A 25,255-nucleotide genomic window follows, 5' to 3' on the forward strand; every position below is an offset into this window, starting at 1 on the left:
AAAATATTTGTTAAGTATTCAATGTCGAAAAAATAAATAAAGACTATCAAAGATTTTTAAATAGTCATTCTATATAAAAACTTCATTATGTGCTTCTTTAGTCTTTAATATAGGAGTTTTTGCGAGGGTGGTTTCTCGCAATTCTCATGGTGATCATTATCTTTTCGTCTTTAGCCCTTCCTACCACTTTTATTCCAATTGCGACCAAAGAAGTTTATAGGAAAATTTTCTTTTTTTCCTAATTCAATTTCTCTCTGGGTGATACAAAAAGTGGATATTGAGGAATTGAATTTATTTAATCGTGACCCATTATCAAGCTGTTGATTACATTCCACCAAAGCGAGGGTGACAAAGTTTTAGCTTTCGCTGTACAAACATTCAAGGAAAAGGTCTAAATAATTTTTTACAAGTATCACGCGCAACACCATTAAAACATTCGCTGAATTTAAAATTGTTTTTTTTTTCTTGCAGGGAAAGTTTCTACACTGAGAGAAATTTGTGGAACAAGTTGAAACTGCCGGAGGTGGAGATTATGAACTAAGGATTTGATGAGAGTTCGGTCAATGGTGATATTGAATGATACTTTTTGCCGGTGGCTATTGATCTAGACTAGCATCAAATGAATCTGGAGAACCCAATATTATCCACCCTCTCGTTTGGAATAGAAAAGTTTGGTGCACACACTGGCTTTGGAGGGTGAAGCAAATCGCTATGCATCATATTGCTGTGTTCAAATATTTGTTCGACTTGTCGTTCATGGCATTTATTGCGGAAGTTCATCTTCAAACTCAAACCCCTCCTGCAAAACCTTATGCGAGAATCTCATAAGACTTTTCACTGCGAATGCGACGTCTAATGAATTTCCATATCGACTGCGGGAGACAATTCAAAGAAGGAGACATAAGGACATTATTGTGCTATTAATTCATAAATTATTGATTTCCTGCGATACTCATGATTTCGTCCATTTATCGCCCAGACATTACATTGCCTCATTCCTACGGAAAAAATTGAAATGATTCTTTCATGAACCACCACGTATATCAACAGCCAAGAATATGGAGAAAATCACGATGGAGATTGAAACCGTACGAAAGATATTTTCTTTATTATCTCAAAGCAAATAAGAAAACACATTGGAACTCGGAAAAAACGTGACGATTCGGCAATTTTGGATATTTGCCTAAAGTACCAAAAGATCTTAAAGAGCTTTCCATTGGATGGTTCATTGTGTAAAGCATAACTGTCGAAGAATGTCACGAAGAAATCAGAATGCAAACATACTCTCATATAGCAGAAAGATGAATGATTTCTACTGTAATGAGTTTAATAATATAAATATATTCAGATCAGTATCCAGATTTGCGGAATGCTTGAACTCATGATATAGAACTATCCGTGAATCCATCGTAGATTTTTTAATCCAAAACAGTGTCTTACCTTTTTTAACTGGTTATTCGAAAATATGTAACAGAGTGCATATTTTCGAAAGGTTTGACTTTTTACAAGGCTGGTACGAGAACGAGTTTCGGCATGAAAGTGGTACTTCAATCGATACAAATATTCACTGTCACTGATCCAAACACACACCGAGATGAGCTGCTGTGATATAATAGCGTCACTATGTGTGAGACAACCGCACACAGAGCTATGATATGAAGCGGCTACCCATATTAGGGGACAAGACAGGATAAAAGCGGATCCAGGAATTGTGACCTGGATGCATTGGTAATCCAAAATGGAGAACTGTCTCCTTGCAAAATCTTGTCTTAAGTCATTGACTTATATGGCCGAAATGTTGGCCTTTGCTGGTTTTCAAAGCATATCCGAAAATAAAATGTTTCGTTACTAATGTTTTCGAAAAAAAAGAACTGTATTATTTTGGAGGGAAATATAATGTCAACTTATGGGACGGGTCATCAAAGACTGGAAGTTCATATCTCTCACCGATTGAGTTATATTTCAATACCTAAACTTCGGACAAGTGAAAAACCCATATTGACCGAAATAAATTAGGGTAAAGTGGTACAAGTTGGACAATAGTACAAGTTGGACAATTGGTACAATTTGAACAGGGCTTTTTGTCTTGATAAATTTAGTACTTCAATTTTATTTGTATATTTTTAATGCTTTAATTTTATAATTTAGTTCCTTCTGCTTAAAAATAAATTTTGTACTGTATTTATCAAGAAAAAAGCCATATCCAACTTATACCGGCGAAATGTCCAACTTGTAACACTAATTCCAAATTATATCACTTTACCCTACGAGAATTTAACCGATTCTTTATAGGTTGGAGCTAAAACAGTCGATTTGACAATTTCAAGATCTCATAAAAACACCCAACTAGCAAATTAGTAGCTGCCTTATGGAAGCGAGGTTTTGAAATGATCTTATGCTACTGACAAAGAGAATTATAGAATGAAATAATAAAATGATAATACTTCAAAAACATCTTCAAGTTTTTCTTGTAGACTTAATGCTTTTTTTTGGAAATGTAGTTTTAAAAGATATTCTTTTAGAATAGTTAACGATTTTGCCGGGAATGTCGAAAGCTTCAACCCTAGCTTCAGATCAGCATTGTTTGACTAGAATCACGACCAGTCTGTTTCTACATTTTCAAGCCTACCTCAGTGAAATGACTAACATTTCACTAATTTGACACCAATCAAATTACGATGTAAGGTCAGTGCTGACGTGCTGATGTCACGATAATTAATCCAAACTACACCAAAACCCTTGCCGAAACTTCAATTTCATGCAGAACTTTTTGTGGTAAATTTATAATAAATGGTAATAACATTAAACATCATTAGTCTCTGGCTTGGAATATGAAACCTTTAAATTGTAACACAAAATAAGGGAAGTGCTAAGAATTTTGTACAAGTGGCCTATTGGTATTAATGTCCTAAGTTAGAAGTGCAATATTTTTATAATTAATTTCATTTTTTGTTCCTCTCTTTTCAGAAGAGTTGTTTACAAAATAGAGTTGTTCATTTTCTTTGTTTTTACTAAAATTAGCCTTAATAAGTACGTTTAAAAATGATTTAATAAGTAGTGATGAATTTGACTCTAATTTTGGACACGTTGCTTGTAATTTTGGACACTTTGCTTGTAATTTTGGGGAGTTAATCCGCTTCAATAGGATGTTCATTATTCTCCATTTCAAGAACTTTTCTTATCAAGTCTTTTTCCTGTTTATGAAAAAGAGTCGTAGAATGTCACAAGAGCCCGGAAACTTTCCATATCATTTATTAAAGTGAGTTCACTTCGATACTTTAAGTTAGTGTTTTAAAAGCTAGTGTTAAAATCTTCCAAAAAGAAAAAATATTTAGATAAAATACATTAGTCATCAAATATTGTAAGAAAATTCCATAATTTTAATCAATTTATATTTAGTGTCCCATTTTACCCTCAAAGTGTCCAAAATTAGAAGCTGTCCAGAATTATGAACATTTTCCCTATTAAGCAGTTTTTGTAAATTCTTCAAAATTGATTTTGCAAAAGCAACAATTTCTAAGAGTGTATCAAAGCGACTGTGAAAAATTAACTCAAAGATGAGAATCTCGTGTCTACTAAAGGACCCCATAATTCTCTCAAAGCACCATTTCAGTTCTTACTTGGTTCAAGCTAAGAGAAAGTACTCGGAGTAAATGGGAATTGATGAATCTTGGTGCGTAGTGTTGAGTGAATGGTCATTTAGGTGACATTGTCCTTTCATCGTCTTTGCCTTGCTTGTTACTTTGTGGAAGTCCTGAGATTTTTCCCTCATACCGACGGATATTGTGCTATTTTTTAAACGTTCATCACTTTGAGTGGGATTCCTGGTGATTTCCCTTGGGGATAAAATGCTCCTCAATGGAAATCTCCATGAATGTGCCATCGAAAAGACTGGTTTGTTCAATGGAGACATCAGCGACTTTCCACTCCACTGATTTTCTTACATGCTGTGTTGCTTTTATGGTGGCTTTTCCGCTCAAAAGAGGCGACAAAACACCCATATATTAATTCCTCTCTGGACTCGGTTGCTTCTCAGGGAGGGGAAACCCGGCAGACAGTGTGTCTCCCGGACTGATAAATGCATATAGAACGAAAAGGCAAAAAGTGTGTCATCAGATGCGAGATAGGAAGAGATAATGACATTGATTAGCAAAGTTACTAATGACACAAGTCATAAATCATCCTTAAGAATGATGGAATCCAAATTCAATTATCGCGAAATGCGTTCCCTAGAGAACTTTTCCTAGATATTGTAATTATAAATTCCCATTAATAGCTGGGATTATTTCAGTGTGGATTAATGAAGTTGAAGATGGGAATATATTTTTTCAATTCACTTCAGATTATCACCTTTGGAAGATGTCCCTGATATCCCAAGCAACCTTTATAAGATATTGGTAGAGGATGAGAATAGTGATAGCATCTAAATGGATTTGTGAATTCACACATTTGGGCATCCCTTGTAGGGTGGAAACGGGAGAAGGATGAATTGAAGAATTGGGAAAATCCGGAAAATCCTCTTCAACAACAGCGTAAATATCTATAGTAGGATTTACACAGAGAAATATTGAATTTACTAGAAATTCAAAACAATTTAAGAGAAATTCATCCAAAAAGAATATCCTTGATTTTTAAAGTGTCTCCCTGCTTCTGTTCTGCTATATCGATAAGGGATTATCAATGTAATATTTGTGTACTGTGCCATAATTTTAAAGGGGGAAGTATCATTAAAATCTATACATTTTTCTACAAAAAAGAAACGCTTTTATTTAAAAATTTAAACGATAAATTACTTTGACTAATGTAAGTGTCATCAATGTAATCATCCTAATTTGATATATTAAAGGAAGAGTTAAAAAATTGCTTTTTTATAACAACACAAACTGAAAATTCAATTTTATCTATTTTCAATTTTAATTATTGTATACTTCACTTTTTTATTATTTTTTTTTAATATTATTATTTTTTTGAATTTGAATGTACGTGTCTTTACGAAATACTAAGCACATCTGTATTTAATATTCCATAAAAAATTTGTCAAATGTAAATTATTTCAACTGAAGTATATTCTTAAATAGAAAAATTTTAAGCATATACTTCAGTCGAGATAAAATTTTACATCGAAAAAGAGTATCAGTATGCGGCAAGTTACTTCAACTCGGCTGTTGAGTTGTTTAAACTCTTTTTGTTTTCTTTTAATGCATTTAGATTAGCTGTTTTTTACTCTAACATCAGAATACATACATATACCATAATGAAATAAAATTCTATTATTAATGACAATTAGGGTAAAGGCTCATAATTTTGGACAGTCTGCTTATAAGCACCGATGTTCCAAGTTTGAAGTGCGATATTTTCAATACTAATTGACTTTTTTTGTTATTCTCTTTTCCGAAGGGTTGTTTGTCCAATTTTACCCTCAAAGTGTCCAAATTTAGAAACTGTCCAAAATTACCCTATTGTAGAAATTTTTTAAAGAACAAATTTTCGAAATCCCTACTGCTTAACTTGTCTCCTTTAAGGAACTCCTACTCATGAGCCACATTCTTTGGAAAATCTCCTACACCCTGAGTCCCTGTGCCATTTGATATGGCTTGGAAAGCCCAAACCACACAATTCGTCACACATTTTACACGCTCAACTCTGCTGAAAAACCAAGTTGCGGGGAATCCTGTCATCCCCATTGTCTACCCAAACCCAGTAGCGCGCCATTGAAGCATTTTAATCACATTAATGGCTTGCTGACAATACCCCTGGGCGATAGCAAGGAGCAGGAGAAGGCACCCCCTGGAGGGAAGACAGCCCTTTACACAGTGGAAATGTATCAGACTTTTCTTTTGTGTATCCTCCACTGAGGCTCAAAAACTTTGCGTCTCTATATCAAGTTGATTTAATTACACTTCCTTTTTTCATTCCTCAAATTTCCTCCAAAACAGCAATTTTTCTTGCACTGATACTGTTGGTGTGTGTTGCTCAATTTTTTGGTTAAAGTACAAATCCTCCAGAGGATTTAATTCTCAACGGAAAATCTCCCCGAAAACACAATCGGATTATTACTCATCATTTGCCACAGATCTAAAGGCGGGAGGAACAGGCCTGTCAACAAATATGATTCCCCCCTTAAATGTTTTGTTGTCAACAAGATAGAAAAGAATTGTATATTCTGCAAATATACGAGTTATCTAGAAAGAATTTGTGACGGAGCGTCAGTTTAAATTTCATTTCCTCATTCTTTCACAACTGGTAATGATGTGAAAATCCTGTGGAAATTTTTAATGGACCATAGAGGCATATAAAAGGAAATTCCTCTCTGAGAAAGACACTCAAGAGGATGTGGAAAAAATAGCTTGCAGAGGAAAATGTCCTGATTTTTCAGCGTCTCAGAGAGAATTAAAAGTGCTGATGAGGCTGAGAAGTAGGAGTTTCCGTTGAGATTCATTTGAGCTCTAAAAGAGACAAGGGATAATTTTAGAAAAAAAAAGACAGTGCCATTTGAAACATAGTAGATTGTTGGAATCATGTCAAATATGTTAAAAGTAAATTTATATTTCATTTTATTTACTCGTTTTAGTTAAGATTGTTAAAAATACTGTTTAACTCAAATTTGAAATGTTATTACCCAACCCAGCGAGCACCAAATGCTAACCGATTGCAATTCAACTGAAAACATATGTATTTTCAGCTGAATTCTGCTAACCTTTGAAACAAAATTGGCGATTCAGTGCCATTTCCATATTTGGTTAGCACTTTTTGTTCGACAACTGCTGATCAGTCAGCAAATTTTTGCTAGTCGATTCAACAAAAATATGCTGAAAACGCTACTTTTTTCAGCTAAGTGTGCTCGCTGGGAATGAGCACTGTTAGCTGAGAAAACAGCATTGTCAGCAGTTTCGAACAAAAAGTGCTAACCAAATATATGAAAATGCCACTGCCTCGCGAGTATCGTTTTAAGGTTAGCAGAAGTCATCTGAAAATACATATGTCTTCAGTGTTTACAGCTAAATTGAAAGCATTTGGTGCTTGCTGGGTAGATAAAACCAGCAAACATCAAGTGCTGAAAGTCAGCACTTTAAGTCAGACCTTACTGACGTTTAGTACTATTTTGCTAATTTTCAGCATTTAGTCTTTGCTTCAGATTTGACACTACTCAGTGCTCCACTTTTGGCCATTTATATTGAAATCGCTATTTTTCGCGATTTGTGAAAAAATGAGCCGCAAAGTTCTTTGTATTTTTACTGCTGCTACGTATAGAGTCGAAAAATAATTATTATTCGTTTTGGACTTACGATTTTGAGCATTTTCTAGAGTAATATTTTAAGCAAGTGGATCGAATCCAATATTTCTTACCGAATATGCTATGTGTCATCGAATTTTCATCAAGCAAAAAATACCTTTTTGGATTAATAATTTGTTCACTGAATATTTAATTACACTTGTGGAATACATAAAATTTGTATTTAGTTACTTAATATTTCATTTTATATTATTTTTATATAAAAATGAGGCATGGCGAAAAATGGTAATATTTTGGAATTATTTTACCACTTGTCGCCATCTCTTTTCAATAGTCTCAATAATCTCAGTAATCTCTTTTGTCAGTTGTCAATTCTGCATTGTTTACTTTCTGCAATAGATATATAATTTGATTTCTCAAATAAAAGTGATGAAAAATCGTTTAAAGTGAGTAATAATAAGGTGACCATGAGGAAAAACAAATGCTGAATGTATTCTTTATATAACATTGCCCAAAATAATTGAGTTTGGGCATTTTCAAGTGGGTGGCGAGAAGTGGTCACAAAACTGTCGAAAAGTGGTGAAAAGTGGCGACGAAGTGGTTATTTTTGCATTTGTTAATAAAAATTAGTTTTTTAAGTAGTCCGGCGTTAAATTCTAGGAACATTGTTTTCACGAATCAAAAGCAAATACATCTAAGTCGTTTTGTGTCAAATTTGAGTTGTTTTGTAATAAGAGTTCAAAAGTTATAATAAAATTAATTCTTCTTTTTCCTAAACATGGCGATAAGTGGTTACTCCACTCAAATGGTATGAAACTATATAGTAAATGAATTAAATCCTGCAGTAAAATAAATTGTAATTCTTTTGTGTCATCACATTTTCCTTCATTATCGCGAAATAGCCCCTCGTTCATAGTTGAAAATCTCTAAAATCTTTCATAAGATGAGTCTGATATTCATTGAAAGCTACTTCAGTTCAAAACCTCGGTCTTTATAGGGTGGAGAAAATAGGGGGATGATGTGCTTTATGAAGTCGATTCAATAGAAAATAGCTTTTCATATTTTTCCACATCCCATTGTACCTCGGGATTGAGAACCTGAATGTGTCTCGTATTAGTGAGAGAACCCTTCAGAAGTAAGGGTAAGGAGTTTCCAGCTACTTTATCCCTGTGTATCGTCAATGGCTTAGTTGCTATGGTGCTTCCCACTTGAACATCACATTCTGATTTCATCGTTCACAAAATGATCTTTTTCTCGAGATTTGTATCACAACATGTGCATCCTTATTAGTTAGTCCTCCAACCCCCATCGAAAAAAGAAACCTTATCGAAGGACTCTTTTGGTCCAGCAAGAAAAACAAGGTGAGGAAAAATATTTAGCAGTTTTCCCGTGATATAATAGGGTGAAGATTTAACTTGATTCTACCCCTATATGGTGTCTTTCAATCTTCCAACACTCGAGAATCTAATGAATTTTATCTTCCGTAACATTTAAAATGCATAACCCCAACCCTTCACATTTGCAAGGATTATTCAAACAGAAGCACATCTTCACCCTTGCCGAGATTCCATCTAATCTAGATAATTGATAACATTAATTAGCATAAACAATGAACTTTTTCATGACTTTCCTGCTAAATTGACTTCAAATTCTCGCAGCCAATTGCAACTTCGCTTCAGAGACATGCCACCCCTCACTAAAGTTTCTAATTTAATTGTTTGTGAGTGCTTCAGATGGAATTTTAAGGTATGCCGTCGTGTTTCATTGAAAGTTCTTAGCAACTGATTTGGCGGGAAAAATTAAATTTATCGATTTTATCTTCAGAGGAGAAATTCCTTTCCCATATTCCAGACATTCTTTGACTATCGACTAATTGTGATAAATGACACGCACGTAGACATAATTTGCCAGGGTGTATTAAAGGTCATCTACCACAAAAGTATTTTATCACACAGAATTCTTCCCCTTGAACCATTGTCTCTAGAAAGTGGTTTTAGGTAGAGCATCTAAAGACAATGTTTTTTCATTAAACTAAAGGGGATTTTTCAATAGAGTGGGTGTCTTATTTTAAATATCTTCTGCACACAAATCACGTTCATAACTTTTCCGTTCAGAAAGAAATAAAAGAAATCAGCATTCTAGCGATATTCAACTGGTTTTTATCTCAAATTTCAAGACAGGGGCGTTTGAATTGGAAAAATGAGATTACAATCAAGAAAAACTCTTCTGACAGACCTTTGAAATTGGAATATCAGATATACATTGAATAAAATCTTTAGTCTTTACTCAAGAAATCTCATTATTTGGAAAACAGAAAGTTATATTGACAATTTATCATCGAGCTAATCTTCTTATAGAATTTCAATTTAAGATTGTTTTCTTTAACTCGTAATTTCTCTTTAATGTATTTGAAATCGTTGATTACTATCTCAAGTCTAATGGTCTCTACACACTAGAGAAGTTTATGTGCATATTTGATAGTTTTTCCTATATAAACGTAAGCAATTTGCTAAATTATTTTTCTTTAATTGTTGGATATGTATGTTAGGATTAGCCGGAAGATTCAGTATTCCAATATTTCAATTTGTACAGATCAAACTAATTAATTGTATGAGTGGCATATAAATATAATTTACTAATGCAGTATTGACCACGGTTTTAACTTGTTTTAAACTGATGCAAAATCGAAGTCTTTCGATTTTAATATTTCTTTGATTTAGTGCACATTTGCCTCAATTTTGAGACTAAAAGATCAAGATCAAGAAAATTTTAAGATTTTGGTATTCTGAAATCAAAAAACCAAGATAAAAGATGTCAAATCTGTCAAATGTCTGGAAATCTTAAAATCCTAGACATAAACCGTGTAGATTTCAAGATTTATAATTCTGAAACCAATATTTGAAGATTTCAAAACGTCAAATTTCAGGAAATAATTCCAAGCACTTTCGGAGGTACTTTGAATTATCAAGATAGTGAAGTTTAGTAAAAACTTTTGTAAAGAGAGAATACTTCTGCTGCTAAATTGATTAAAAATGCAAAATTTATTCTACATTTGGATCCAGTACGACCTATCTTTTCACAAACAATAGTAGGAGGATAAATGGATTATTATTATTTTTTTTGAATTTTAATTTTTGATGTCCTGTTTACTGATTTTAATAATTTAACAATATCGTCTACTCCGAGACATTTCTGATCCTTTTGCGGTGTTTGAATCTGCTCTTAGCTGAAATGGAGTACTGGTGGGAAATCATCAGAATACATGGAAATCGATAACTTCATTGTATTCTTGGACTTGGAAGGTATTCTGAAATATGGAGTTAGGGCTCTTAGGACCGATTTTCTTCAATATTCCACCTTTTCTACCTTTTCTCTTCTCACCTCGACTTTCAATTAATGATTATTAGTTAACTTTTATTTTAGAAAACCCTCAGAACAATCAATTTTCTTGCTTTTTTGATGATACATTTGAGAAGATCACAGAAACCATAAAATGTTTTGACTGGTTTTAACACGGATGGCGTTTCGTTAAGTGTGGATGATTTTAATTTCTTGATTCTTAGCCGAGACAAATTATGCTCCACAATTGCAGCGCGCAAGAATATCAAATCTTTATTTTCGAAACTTTTGACATCTTTGTATTTTGATCTTGATATTGGTCTCTGAATTCAGGCCATTGATAAAATTAAATAAAAACACATTTTCTAAATATTGATATTCAATTTCCAACTACGGAAGATGGGTTGCGGTCAAAATCATGAAAGCCAAAATCCAGAAAAGTCAAAACCTCGAAAAGCCATAATCTAATGATACAAAATTCCGAATTCTCAAAAGTCTCATAGCTCCGCGATTGCAAACGCGTTTGCAGGAGGCAAAGGAAAATTTTCTATGTTTTGGGAAATTATTCGACGCATTACCCTCCGTATAATTTCGTCCTTTCAGATTTTGAACCATTCGGGATATTGGTTTTTACGATTTTGGCCTTAGGGGAGACTGGGGCTGATGTAAACATTTTCCACAGATGCGAATTTGAGGTGATTTTCCAAGCACACAGTGATTTTTTGGAAAATCTTTCTTAGCTCATGTTTTACTCTTGGGTATGGGCAATACATCCAGGGTAATGCGAATGCTGAAAAACAATTGAGTTTTCCATAAAAATAAAATTTGTGTCACTGTGCATTTTTCTCTTTTTACAAAATACCTGGGGTAGAAGTAAACACTTTCTGGGGAGGATGTAAACACCCTTTTTCCACCCTTGAAATTAACTTTGCACCACTTTCAATTATTTTAATTACGTAAGAGATATATAAAGACTGTATATTATTCAAAAAATCACTGCACTTTTTACAAAGAATAATTAAAATAGCAAAAAAACTAAAAGCATGCAAATCAAAGACATTTTTCAATTTATTTTCCCCATATTTTGATATCATGCGACTTTTTATTGAACACAGCCAACGAAAAATTTCCCGCCATGAGATGCAATACCAAGAAAAGTATTTTGCAATTCATTCTACACTCGCGACATCTACAATTACGGGGAAATTGCATGTTTACATCTACCCCAAATGCTGTTTTCTGACTAATTATTAATCCTTTTAAAATAATGACAATCTCAATTTCTCTGGTAAATGCATTAATATAATCCTAAAAGATGTAGGAAAGAACTGGTATTGCTACAATTCGATTATTTTACACAGTTTTTAATTTCCAGGTGGAAATCCAAATGACCAAAATAATCGAAATATCATCATTTTCGGGAAAAATGATTTTTATTTTTAAAGTATTAGGATTTTATTGACCAATTCATCTGTGGACACACATCCCCATGGTATCTATGAATGCTTATGGGTTTTATCCTCTAGAGTCTTAAAATTAATGAAAATATTCACAGTGTTTACAACTACCCCTGTTTACTACTACCCCAGTTCCTCCTAGGTATTTTTGTTTTCGAAATTTTCAGCAGTATCGGTTCTAATATTATTAAAAAATATATTAATTTTTTTTTTATTTTAAACTTAATGCTGTAAGTTGAGCTAATTTATTTAATGACTTAAAATAATCGTTTGATCATCTAAAAGGAGATTTATTTAAAAAAAATTATCAAAGGTTTATATCAGGTAAGTGATGTTAGATTTGCGTATAATTTCTAAGTTGTGTGTAAAACGTAAATTCTACAGATGAACTTCAATCTTGGTAAGATCAATTTTGGTAAATGTCTAGCCTTGTCTCTCATGAATTGTAGGGATTGTAGGGGAATGTACTACTCATTATTTTTCTTTCTCCTTTAATTAATTTGACTTATGGCTCAATTCAGGAAATGTGAAGATTTATTAAGGAATGCAGCAAAAATCTAGTGGTACAAAATTTCCATTCTACGAAACTTTAAAGTCATCCTCTACTCATTTGATTTAAATTAGATAAAATGTGACAGAAATTTTTATTAAATTTTCTTTCTGAAATCCATCTTATCTATATAATATCAAAATTAAACGGTTTCCATAAGGCTCTTCTATCATTTGTGAAAAACGTCGTATATTTATACAACAACTAAAATCAACGCTCATCGTACATATGTTAAATACGTTATATTCAAAGGCTTTCTAAATCGAATTAAGAACCGTAGGGGAAGGTTTTGCAGCTTCGTAATGTTGCAGCTTCGTAAAAGTTGATTTTTTCTCCAAGTTACTAAATGAATTTCATCCATGGACATATAATCTAAAAGTTAGTCCTACATCTCACATTTCCTGACAAACTTGGAAGCCTAGGCCTTTTTTCCTGGGTCCAAAAGACAACGATAAAAAATGGGCCTAAAATCGTAATTCTGATGTGTATTATTTTATGCATTTTCGCACACTGCAAGTGTCTTTTCGAAAAAGCAACTATTCCAAGTTATAGAGGGTTTATTAGGGTTACAATGTTTTTTTCTTCGTCATTCTTCCTAATTTTTTTTTTTTGGCTCATAGCTCATTAAAGACCGCAAATTCCAATCTGCGTATGGTAATTCCTGGAAATTTAATTTCCAGTCGTAAGTTATTCGGTATATAATTTTGAAATGCATCAAAGGCTCAGTTATAGTACTGTCATACTTTAAGCAATGCCATAAAGTTTACACGGAAAATATTGTCGGCAATTACACCGGCTCAGATGTCTCGTGAATATTCGAGGTCAGAGTTCATGAAAGTATGCGACCACATCGTGAAGACATTATCGTGGCGCGTTTCAAGGACGTGCTGGGAATCTCGATGGCATCCCTAACCCTCTGTTGCTGGGGAAATATTCCTTCAGCATCAACTCATTTAGCCACTCTTTAGCACACGACTTTTTATTCATGCACTTCACACACACGCGCCCACTTTTCCATCGCGGCGCTTTGAGAGCACCATGGAAATGGGAAAAGGATGACTAAAAGTGCCGAGGAAAAACCACAGAGATGCGTCCTCAGTGCGGGGATGGAGAGAAATCGATTTGCCTCTATTGTACTGTGCCTTTTGATGAGAAAATTGATCTGCCAACGAGCCACTCATTGAGACTTGATATTGCGGAAAAAGAAGTGCGAGAAATTGGGTTTTGCCTTTCGAGGTGCTGCATATCATGAATAAAATTCCTCAGTGTTTCGTCCAAATGATAGAGCACTTTTGTGGTGTTGCTTTGAGGGTAGAAAATCTAGAACGATGTTGGGTTCTTTAAAGACTTTCTGCCGTCGCGAGAGCCAAAAGATTGTCCCGGAAAATAGGCCAAGGGGACAAGTTGGATGGAAAAAGTAGTAGGATTGACTTTCATGCCGATTGAGTGTTTGTGTGTTGAGAAAGTGAAGTGGGAAAGGGACCATCTATCATCTCGACTGGCGCCACGATATCTCCATTTAGACAAGGGGTAGCAACCCTCCACGAAATCACTAAAGCAGCCGCCAGACAAACTGACTAGACGTGTGCGTCTCGCTGGCGTCAAATTGCCATCCGAAAGTTGGAAAAGAAGATGGAAAAAAAGTCAGATAGTCACTTCCTCCACTAGCCGCCACTAATGCGGACATTTCGCCACAATTTTATTACAATTTCACTGGTATACTTCTTGCGGCCACTAATCTTCATCCCAAGCAGCATTTCAGTGATAATTCAAATTAACACGATGAGACTTTAAAGTTCCATTTTTAGAGGCGACCCTTTTGCCAAAAGTGCACAACCATGAGCAAGAATAATGAATACATTATGTTTTGCTGATTCTGGGGAATAATTGTTTCATCCATTTGTACACCACCCCTTTCGGCACCCCCATAGTACCAAAACATCCCTCATGAGGGATGCAAAGAGGGAGCGACAAATTATTCTGCACAGGAGAACCATTTAAATGGATTGAATACTCGGAATTCACTGTTAATACCGTCTAATGGAAAATGATCAGAGAAGGGAGGGATGCAAAGTGTTGAATTGGCAAAAATGCCATCTGAATTTGCTCATGCTGTGACAATATATTTTTGCGACCACATTTGCAGCGAAACATGCAGAAACAAAGTGGTGACTTTTAATTTCTAAGAGTATGTCCAAGAGTCCAATCAACTTGAGTGCATCCCTTGAGAGTGGTCAAGAAAAGTGTTACCATTAGACTATAGACTCTTCATTGTTCGAATTTGTTAAAATTTGATGAAAAACGTACCAAAGATTGTATATGCTTTCCCGAATGTTGCTACCGGTATCCACCAGTTACCCAATAATAAACATTCTCTAGAGACATTTTTTTAAATAATTTATGGTACTCCCCATTTCTCCAATAGCTTACAGATCAAACCACTGTCTCTGTGATACAGAAATCCTGGGTTCGATTCTTATTTTAAGACTAAATCTATTCAAAATTCGAAATGAATTTGATGAGTGTGTGAAAATATATTAAAATCTATAAAGCTGCGACGGAACCTAGTCTAATGCACATTATCTTGTTCGAAATTTATACATAAGCCATGCACAAGACTGACTCACGTATAACGATTAATGTGCTGGACAGACCTACAGCTTAAACCTAGTCCCCGGCGGCGAGTAGCCTTCAAAGTTGAAGCCAATTGCTTACTTTCACATACAAATGCGTATGGGAATTTTTCTGCACTCGTGATAGTTATGCTAAATATTTAAAGAGTGAGAAGTTTTTCCATATTATAAGATACCTTTCCCTATGGAGGGATAAATATAATAAATTTTTGTTTAAATAATTTTTTTCCTTGGAGCACTGTGAGCTGAGTTCGAGATCAATTTAGGAATTGGCTTCAAATAGCTCCATATAAAAAGGCCAACTTGCCAGGCGCTTGACTTAAACCAAGAGACGACTTAATAATTATAATCAAAATAATATCTAAACTATACATTCCCATTAGTTTTCCACCACCACGTCTCTGAACTTAAGCCATTAGAGGAAAGTACTCTGCCTTCGAACGTTCATGCCCAATGGGTAAAAAATTACTCCGACTCAAAAATCACTGGGTTTCGTTCTACAACAAATGGTCAAAAAATTACTCATAATTGGAATCTCAAAAATTAGTCGTATTCGCGTCGAATTTTGGTCACAGCATTACTCAAGATTGAATTAGTAATATTATCGTTATTTTACGGTTTTAAAATTTACTCTACCATGCAGTAACAAAAGCGACTCCAAATGACGGTATTTTTTCGTACAAAATATGACGCGCCAAAAACAATGCATTTGGCGTCCTTCTCTAGCGCATAGGTACGAAATCGACGTACACACTTTGAATGAACGTTAAGTGCACTTCACAACTTTGTATTGCATTACCACTGTAAACAATATTTTCTCAACAATTCTTCACATTTTCCATCGTTTTCTACTATATTCTATGTAAATTTCTCTAATTTTTCCCTAATTCACTACACACATTTGCGAAGATTTTTGCCGTTCCTATTGCTGAATGAGCCATCCGACATGTCGAAAATTTTCCCATTGGATGGCAACAACACAAAAAAAATCTTTTAAAATTTTCACTAAATAGGTCTTTTCGACACAAAATTTTAATCACAGGACACTCCAGAGACTGGAGCAAACTCCTAAATCACAAAATTTCATTTTGCAAAAAAATGTTTGTGTGTTTATCATGCCAAAAATTGCCTAATTTTCACTTAATTTCTGTCGGTACTGTACTTTTTCGAACCACAACACACATCTCTACTGAAGGAGCTTTTCCTCCCAATGCACACTATTATATTGTTGAGAAAACACGCGAAAATATCAATTACTTTGCGAATTCACAGCTCTGAATAGTTCTATTTGCCATTTGACAAGTGAAATTTCCCCTCAAATATATCCAGTGAGGAGAAGAACTTTTATTAGTACACTGGAAGTCGGCGTCATATTTTAGTCGTAGGCGGGTAATCTCAGAGTTATTATGACACCAAATGACTTCCGTAATTACCGTCATATTATTCCCCACTTTCCGTCATTCGACTCTCTGACGACCGTCATAGGACCCGTTTTTGGAATCCAGAATACATACATTCAACGGTAATCTTACTCCAAATTGCTATTTGGGCATTGTTTACACCAAATTGAATCTTTTATGTTGTCCCCTGAAAAATGTCTCGGAATGGCTTGACCCCTTGTAATATCCAAGGAGCGATATTAATCCTTTAATTGTAGAGCGTACGACCTATTCGACACATGTCAGCCCTGTTGACGGTCGTATCCACCTATTCAAATGTTATCTTTCCTTGACATTCCCAACCCCTACCATATCTATACAGATGCTGAAGGCTGTTATATAATATATTGCACGTGATACTCATGTTAATTAACATCAAGTAATTCAGTAAGTAAACATATTAGTTCACTCCAAAAAAAAGAAGTTGAAAGAAAAGTATTAGCCTCAGTTCTCCTTTTCCCTCTATAAGTTTATTATTCAGAAGAGCCCCAGTTGAGCTTATAAATCCTTACAAGAAGTTATAAAACTCTATGTCAGGAATATCACAGTGTTCTCTACACAGAAACCATAAAAGCCAAGAGTGTACTACCTCTTTAAATGTTGATCTCTCATAGCTATTGAAATGATTAGCTCTTTATTTCTTCAAACTGTTCTAATTTTGTTATAAACTGAATTGACTTGTTCTCATGCTATTTTGCGAGACGTTGTATGTAAATTACTAACAGGTTATAAAACACCAAACACAGTATTTTTTTTTATTTCAATTTTTGATATGTTTGTATGCTGTCTAAGCCCGTTTTTGTCCATAAACAACAAATAAGATTTTTTAGAATATTTCCTAATCTACTGGGGCAATTTGAGACTCTTTAGAAAGATTATTAATGTCTGATAAGTTTGAACCGATTAAGAAACAATTATGACCAATTTTGAGGTGTAATATTTAGGTCTCGTCTTTAACGTAAAGCTGGAACGTTATGTCACCGTTTTTGTCCTTTTTTTAAATTTATTTTAGTGAATCATTTAAAAAAAATATTTTGATTTATTCGATCAATTCAATTGTAAATTTATTGCATTCAATTTTAATTAAACGATAATTTTTTATTGGTTTAGATAGGAACTATCTATTGGAATATAAATTATACGGAACATCCTACAGAAGAGCACAAAAAGCATCTAATGGAATGTCACATTCAATATCGTCATTAATTGAATCCTCTCGAAGAATTCTCTTGCAGCTCAATTGATGGTTGTCATGTGCGCGTAAAAAAATCTCGTTATCTCTTCATCCCTCGAACCATACGATGTAACGTGGAAAGGGGAAAATGGACTGGGAAAATACTTCATATGTGTAGACATCAATTTCGTCCGTAATTTATCAATAAACAGCCACAAAGATTGCTCACCATCATGTCCCTTCGGAGTTCTCTGGGTCTTTTTGCCACCCCCGAAGAGATCACAGAGTCAATTGACATATAAATGCCGGGAAAATGGGGAAAGTATGGAAGGTGAGTCGGGAATTGAACACGCAGGAATTCCAACGCGAAGGAATGAGGGTGATATAACCACCATCTGAAGAAGTTGTGTGCAAATATAGCATTCGGAAGCACACTTAATGTTAACGTCGTTGGATCTAATTTGATCCCCAGGGAGCAATCTATGGTAATTCCCCGGGGAGACTCAGGCAGCATATTCTGCTGTAGAGGGTAATTCACAAAAATTTTTCCACCTGATAGAAATGCAATTTGTGTGCGTCAAAAAGGCATTCACGAATGGTTTTCAAACTCAAAAACATAAATCCGACAATTCTCCCTTTTCAAATCCGCTTTGATGGGTATTTAAAATCTGCACTGACAAATTCTCTGATACGGAATTATTTTGCAGGCACCATCATCAAATGCGGATTAGGCGAATTTATGTCCTTTGAAGCCTTTTATCGCATAAGAGCAGATCTCATTCACTGTGAAGCACTTTTGGATTTAATTGGGGACTCACCCGCCGAAAACTCCCGTCGCACGATCCTTAAAATTCGAAAATCCTTGCATCTTCTGTGGTTAGTCCAACTGGTGATGTTACTGGGGAGAGCCGGATATGAGAGTTGGCTTTAAGATGATTCTTATGGTGAACTGTCTAGTCTTATTTATCCATTTTTTAGTTTGAGTGTTTAACTCCTACGAACAAAATTTAAAAAAATACAAAATTAGTAACTTAATTAATTTAAAAAAGTTTAGACAATGAACATTTCTATTTATCTTTCTCTATATAGGGTAAGTGTGCCAAATTTCGGCATAGTTGCATGCAAGCGTCAAAGTCTCAAGTTTGAAATGTAATATTTCAAATACAAATTGATTTTTTTTATTCTTTCTTCTGAAAGAGTGTTGCTTGGAACCTTGTAAAGAGTTTACCGTCTTTATTTACTCTAAAATCATTCTTAATACATTTTAAAATAAATAAAAATATAGACATAGCTTTGGTGCCCTATTTCAGCCACCTTCATTCTCATAGTTCCTTGCCCTTCGGGAATTCTTCCAATATCCTTTTCACGTGATCTCGTTTGTTGAAGCTAAATTTTTTGTTATTCTTTTGCTTTGTATAATCTCTAGAGTACGTAAAATCTAGAAATTCATGGAAAATCGAGGAACAAAAAAGGTGGCCGAAATTGCAAGCTGGCCGGAATTTGGCACACTTACCCTAATCTTGAAAATTATAACAATTTGGACAAAAACTTGATCATCTATTGAAAATTTTAAATTATTTGCAGTTCAATTAGCAAAAAATCTGTCTCGGAAAAGGAAATCTGTTAAAGGACTTACAACTGACCTTTAAAAGTTTTATTAAGCTAATTTTGTGGTTATTTTCTTATAAAAGGTTCCGAATCTTTTCTGCAAAATTTTAAAATATTTACTTAAATATAAGACAATATACAAAAAAAAAATACTTCTTTACGACATATAATAATTTTTATCATTTCTTTTATTATCAGTATGGGAAGGATTACGAGGCTTCACATACACTCTGGCTTCGAACACATGATATTTTTCCTATATTCCTTTAATGAATCTAACTTGTTTTTTTTTTTAGGAAATGTGTGACTTAAGACTAACGATTACTAGTCTTAAGACTAGGTCAGATTCATTTTATTACAGGAATATGGGAAAATATGAAGTGTTCGAAACCAGAGCGTGTGCGAAGCCTGAAAGCCTTTCCTTATATTGTGAAATAATATTTTACTAGGTCCTCAATTTGAAATCCGCGGATCATAGGGTAACTGGGGCACCACCAAACACTGGGTAGCACCAAACACTGAGATTCTTTAATCAAATATTCGACTTCAGAGGACAAGACTTATAGACATTTATAGACGCTATAGGAATGCTTGTTCACTGAAGAAATGATTAGGGATAGTCCAAGTAGTTTAGAAATAAAAATTAGTATTTGGTGCTACCCCGTGTTTGATGGTGCCCCAGTTTCCCCTAAATAAATGGCGCTAGTGACACATATATGAAGTTGTGTTTATTTAAGAGGTTTGTAATCTACAAACAATATCCAGTTAGAATTCCGACAGGTATCGCAACTCAAAAATTATGTTTTTAACTAAGAAAGTGTCGAATTTTGTTCCAAAAAGGCACCATTTGTGGGAAGTGGTACTTTACCACTTTCAATTAAGAAAAAAAAATAAGTAAGGAACGTTATTTGATTAAAAGTGTCCACAGACATCATGTACCATTGAGAATCATCCGAGAAAATTGATTGGATGCTTTATAAATGGTGATTTGGATGTAAAGAACCAAAAGACCAAAAACAATAATTGGCGCCGATCTTTAACCGTTTCTGAATGAAGATTATTAAATTAGCTTTCGGCAAATTAAAGAAACATTAAACGGGCCTCGGTAAAATATTTTCAAGTGTTTGTATTCCATTGGAAAAATAAAAATGAAAAAAAAATCGGTTCCGCATCAATTGACTAAAAAAACGGGCAAAAATTCAAAAATTCACTTCCGAAATTTTGTCTTTGCGGTATGGAAGAATGATTTTTCAGCTTCGAAGTGGCACAAGTGATAAGAAATGGCCTCTATTCAAGTATCCTAAACCCTAAACGTTGTTGCTCTCACCTGAAGGGCAATAATCTGCAAAACGGCCATAAATCTCCAAGAAGAAGACAATGCTCATTACCTGGAGAAACTATCGAGAACGTAAACTAAACTAACGAAAACGACCATAGTAGGTAAGAAAAAAACACGAGATAGTGATATTGTAACACGACTACGTTCCATGGCATTGCACTTTTATGATCCAGGTCAACATCAATACGCTGAATTCGGATGTCCTACTGCCCCCGCTATATTCTCTAGACTTGACCCTTTCTGATAATTACTTGTTCCGGTCGATGGTATATGGTTTGGCAAAGCAGCACTTTACTAATTTCAAAGAAGTCAAAAATGGGTGTATGAATGGTTTTGATCAAAGAATGTCTCATGATAACTTCAGGGTATCCATTTATTGCCAAAGAAATGGCAAAAAAGTGTAATTAGCGAAAACCGGTATTTTGAATAAATTAATTTTGAATTTTCTTCTGAAATTTTTCATGTTTGTTTTTGATAAAAAAAAACACCGCGGATTTCAAGATAAGGACCTAGTGAATATTTTATTATAATATTTTTTTTTAAATAATAATTGAAACCTAATATTTTTAAATCATTAACTGTTAATTAATAATAACTATTTGAACATTGGTTTTCGAAGTTATCATAATAACTATGTAATTTTTAAGATCAGAGTATCAATCGTATTAATGAAATTAACAAGTAAGATGTCTATTCTTACTGCAAGAAATTTCTTTAAGGTCACGACTTTTTCGCAAATACATTTTCGTTATAGTAATTTATGTAGAAAAACAAAATTAAGTTTAATTAATTGATAAACATTCTAATTGCTAAACGTTCTAAAATTAAAATATTTTATTTTAATATAAAAACGTTCATTTCGGTCTTAAATACATTTTTTTTTTTAAATAATTTCAAGCTTCTATAATTTTTAAAAAGTCTGATATAATCTATCTTTCAAATCCGTCAAAATCGCATTCAGTTATAATTCAAAACCCTTATTTTAATTAAAAAAAAATACTTGCAGTAATATATTCGAACTCATTTTAATTTTATAAAAGCTACAAAGCTTATATTCCTTGTAAGGTAAAAGTCAATCATTATAGGATAAAAATCTTGTATTCTGTAAGATTTATTTTCCGTAATTTCGCTTTACATGTTTTTAATAAAAGAATAAATAGGATTTAAAAAAATAAAACATGGGAATTGTAAGCGAAGTTACTTTAAAAAAATAAATATGGTTTTTATAAAGGTATAAAGGGAAGTGGGGCACCTTTGAAATTGGGATTTTTCACCCATTTTTAAATAAAATTGAACCTTGTCGTGGTATAATTTAGATGGACAAACAGATTGAGAAGCTAAATTACTTATGATATGGCTCAGTTCCACTTAAACATAGGAGAAAAATACCAATTTCAAAGGTACCCCACTTTCAAATGTGCCCCATTTCCCCCTATCGAATTCTATTTTTTGTTTTTAACAAACATAAGAATTGTGTGACTTTCCTGGGCTAATTCATTGTCCCTAATATTGCTTTCATTGTCCCTACATGCTTTCATTGTCCCAATGCAAAATGCACATATTTTTTGTAGTAATTTATTGTTAAAAGCAATACTTTCAATTTAAAGCTTATTTTCAACAAAACTACTGTTCGAATAATGTTTTTCAATCGCTCAAAATTGATAACAATATTATTCAAAGCCATAAAAAAATTCCATAATTCGATAAAATTGCGCCATATTAAACTTTTTTTTTAATATTTGAAAAATTTGATTTATTTAATAATAAATAGCAACAGGGCCATGCACTTTTATTTGAGATTTTTAATATTTAAATTTTATTTAGTTTAGTGTCCAAAAAAAATTAACAAAAATTTTCTTTATTGCTTGTTACATAACTTACGTTCGCAGAGTTGTGCAAATCCTGGCAGCCCCTATCAATGAACTAGTTCTTTTAGGTGGCACATTAGATGGCGCCTGATCGATCTAGGGTGGAAAAGAATGGTCGAAACAGAAAAAAAAATCATAAACTAAAGAAACACTTCACTTGGTGCAAAGTCAGAAATGCTTGTGGATTAAAGTAAAAAAAAAACTGTGACTAAAAATATCCTAAAAATTTACAATAACAATAAGCACTGAACTGAGTAACACCACACACTAGACAGGCAGACAGAGGTTCCTTGCTCCAAGCTGTGCTCTGTCTGTGTCCAGGAATTTGGAGCACGGTTCGTCACAGTTAGCAGTTGACTGGGATCTGCTGGCGTTGCCTCTCTTTTCCACACTCCTGAACACATCTCTCGCCCACGTAGTTGTCGCCATCGTCTGTTCCTTTCTCTCTGGAGCAGCGCCGACGCAGTGGCCGTCTGTGGTGAGTCCTGGTCAGAGGATGGTGCTGGCACATCCTCCAATGGCGTCAAGAGGAGGAGCTTCCTCGAGCGACGGAAGTGTGCTTTTTTCGTCCCGGAAGATGGGGAGCCAGGATACCCCCTTACTCGAGCTCCCAGACATCTGACTCAAATAAATTGCAGTGTGGATTTAAATCCTCCGAAATGGCTTGAATTCACTCATACAGCAGTACCTTCTGCCATACCCCAGCCAGACATTTACAAGGACCCCCTTTTTCCCCAAGCCCGGAAATGAGGTATAGCTCTGCGTGATGTGTCAGCCATCTTGGTAAAATGTGAAGAAAGTCTCATCTTTCAGCACTCGCCACTGATCCTATTATCTGATTACGGACGTATTACAGCATTTTCTTCCAATTTACACTCTTACCGTCAGCCCCACTCGAACTTGCGCCAGTCTTCTAATATTCTTGTGTCTAATTCATCCCAAAAACGTTATAATGAAATTTATTGATTGCACAGGGGAAAGCTTCATTTTGTTTTGTGATTGCGCGAAAGCTCGCCTGAAGTGACTCTCTGGCCAAAGCCATGTTAGAGGCATTACTATACTTGCATTTTCTATTTATTGAGAAAACAAATGAAATCTCTAAATTAATTTTGGTTTTGAATATGAGCTTCAAAATTTTTAAATATCTAAAACTAGAACATTTGTATAAACATTTTAAGCAATTTGTACACAAAGCAAAAATACGGACTTTCTCATTTGAATTACTTTTATACCTTTCGTCATTGGAAATGGAAAATTCGGCATGAAAGAGGTTTAATATTATCGCTGGAAATTAGAGCGTGAAAATACCTACCTACTGTTCTGATTTCGCTACTTTACATATTTTACCAGTAAACGCTTTTAATTTAATAATTTGACACTGCAAATATTTAAATCAATGAAGTAGATGCTTATTATTGTATAAAACTAATTTGTAAAACCAGAACACAAATATTAAAATAAAAATAAGAAGATTTTTTATAATAATGAACCGGAACCTTAAAGATATAGAGTAAGTGTGCCAAATTCCGGCCAGCTTGCAATTTCGGCCACCTTTTTTGTTCCTCGAATTTCCATGAATTTTTAGTTTTACATACTTTAGAGATTATACAATGCAAAAAAATAACAGAAAATGTAGCTTTGATAAACGAGATGACGTGAAAAAGGCATTGCAAGAATTCCTAACGGGCAAGGACATGAGAATGTGGGTGGCCGAAATAGGGCACCAAAGCTATGTCTACATTTTTGTTCATTTTAAAATGTATTAAGAATGATTTTAGAGTAAATAAGGACGATAAACTGTCTACAAGGTTCTAAGCAACACTCCTTAAGTAGAAGGAATAAAAAAATCAATTTCTATTAAAGATATTACATTTCAAACTCGAGACTTCGGCGCTTGCATGCAACTATGCCGAAATTTGGGACACTTACCCTAATGTTATAGACTTCTGGTCCCCGACCTTATAAGACAATCTTTTGAGACCTTATTATAATGCTTTTACTTAATTACTTAGTCTCTTCCAAAATCGTTCTTTTTATATAACTCGTAATAAGCTCACATGTGTTCTTTTATTTTCGGATTTTTTTGTATTCATCGTGATAAAAATTATTATCTCGGGCTGTTCATAACAATCATTAGAATCATAGGGGAAAGTGATCTGCCTTTGAATGCGGCAGCTTTTGAACATTTATTTTTTCTCTTATTTCCGAAAGCAAAAATTCTATTTTGTTAATTGAAGTTAATAGAAAATAGTTAGTTGTATTGACTATAGTTTAGAGAATATGCTTTTTGCTTTGGGAAATAAGAGAAAAATCGAAATATTCAAAGGCTGCCGCAATCAAAGGCAGGCCACTTTTGCTATTTTGTACATTATGTAGTTTATAAAATATTATTTATTTGATTTACAATGTATCGTGCAAAGTGTTCCTTAAGATGCTTAAGTCTTTTGGATCGAACGGGACCTGTGCTCACAACAACCAAGACCTGAAAGTTCTTACCAATTATACCAATTTACATTCCAGATTAATTAATTTACTTTCCAAAGCCGCAAAGCGTCTCCAGTTTCATGGAATGCTCTAGCTTACAAGATAGAGCTCTCTGTGAATATTTTTTTTG

The 25,255-nt window shown here is 34.0% G+C and overlaps 1 protein-coding gene across 2 annotated transcripts in view; it reads right to left on the minus strand.

Annotated features, from left to right (window-relative positions):
• The window catches only part of LOC129807184 (vesicular glutamate transporter 1), a 49,444-nt gene extending 26,239 nt beyond the window's left edge, over nucleotides 1-23,205 (minus strand). The window contains exons 1-3 of one of the 2 annotated variants that reach the window (XM_055856273.1): nucleotides 22,893-23,205; nucleotides 22,655-22,737; nucleotides 18,645-18,820 (exon numbers count right to left, since the gene is read on the minus strand). In XM_055856273.1, the coding sequence (XP_055712248.1) occupies nucleotides 18,645-18,694 (50 nt within the window). In that variant the 5' untranslated portion in view covers nucleotides 18,695-18,820; nucleotides 22,655-22,737; nucleotides 22,893-23,205. Of the gene's footprint in view, nucleotides 1-18,644; nucleotides 18,821-22,654 lie in introns of both variants that reach the window. The other variant, XM_055856272.1, reaches the window with a different exon arrangement.
• Nucleotides 23,206-25,255: the final 2,050 nt, after the last annotated feature.

This window comes from Phlebotomus papatasi, chromosome 3 (genome assembly GCF_024763615.1).
Source record: "Phlebotomus papatasi isolate M1 chromosome 3, Ppap_2.1, whole genome shotgun sequence".
Lineage (NCBI taxonomy): Eukaryota > Metazoa > Arthropoda > Insecta > Diptera > Psychodidae > Phlebotomus > Phlebotomus papatasi.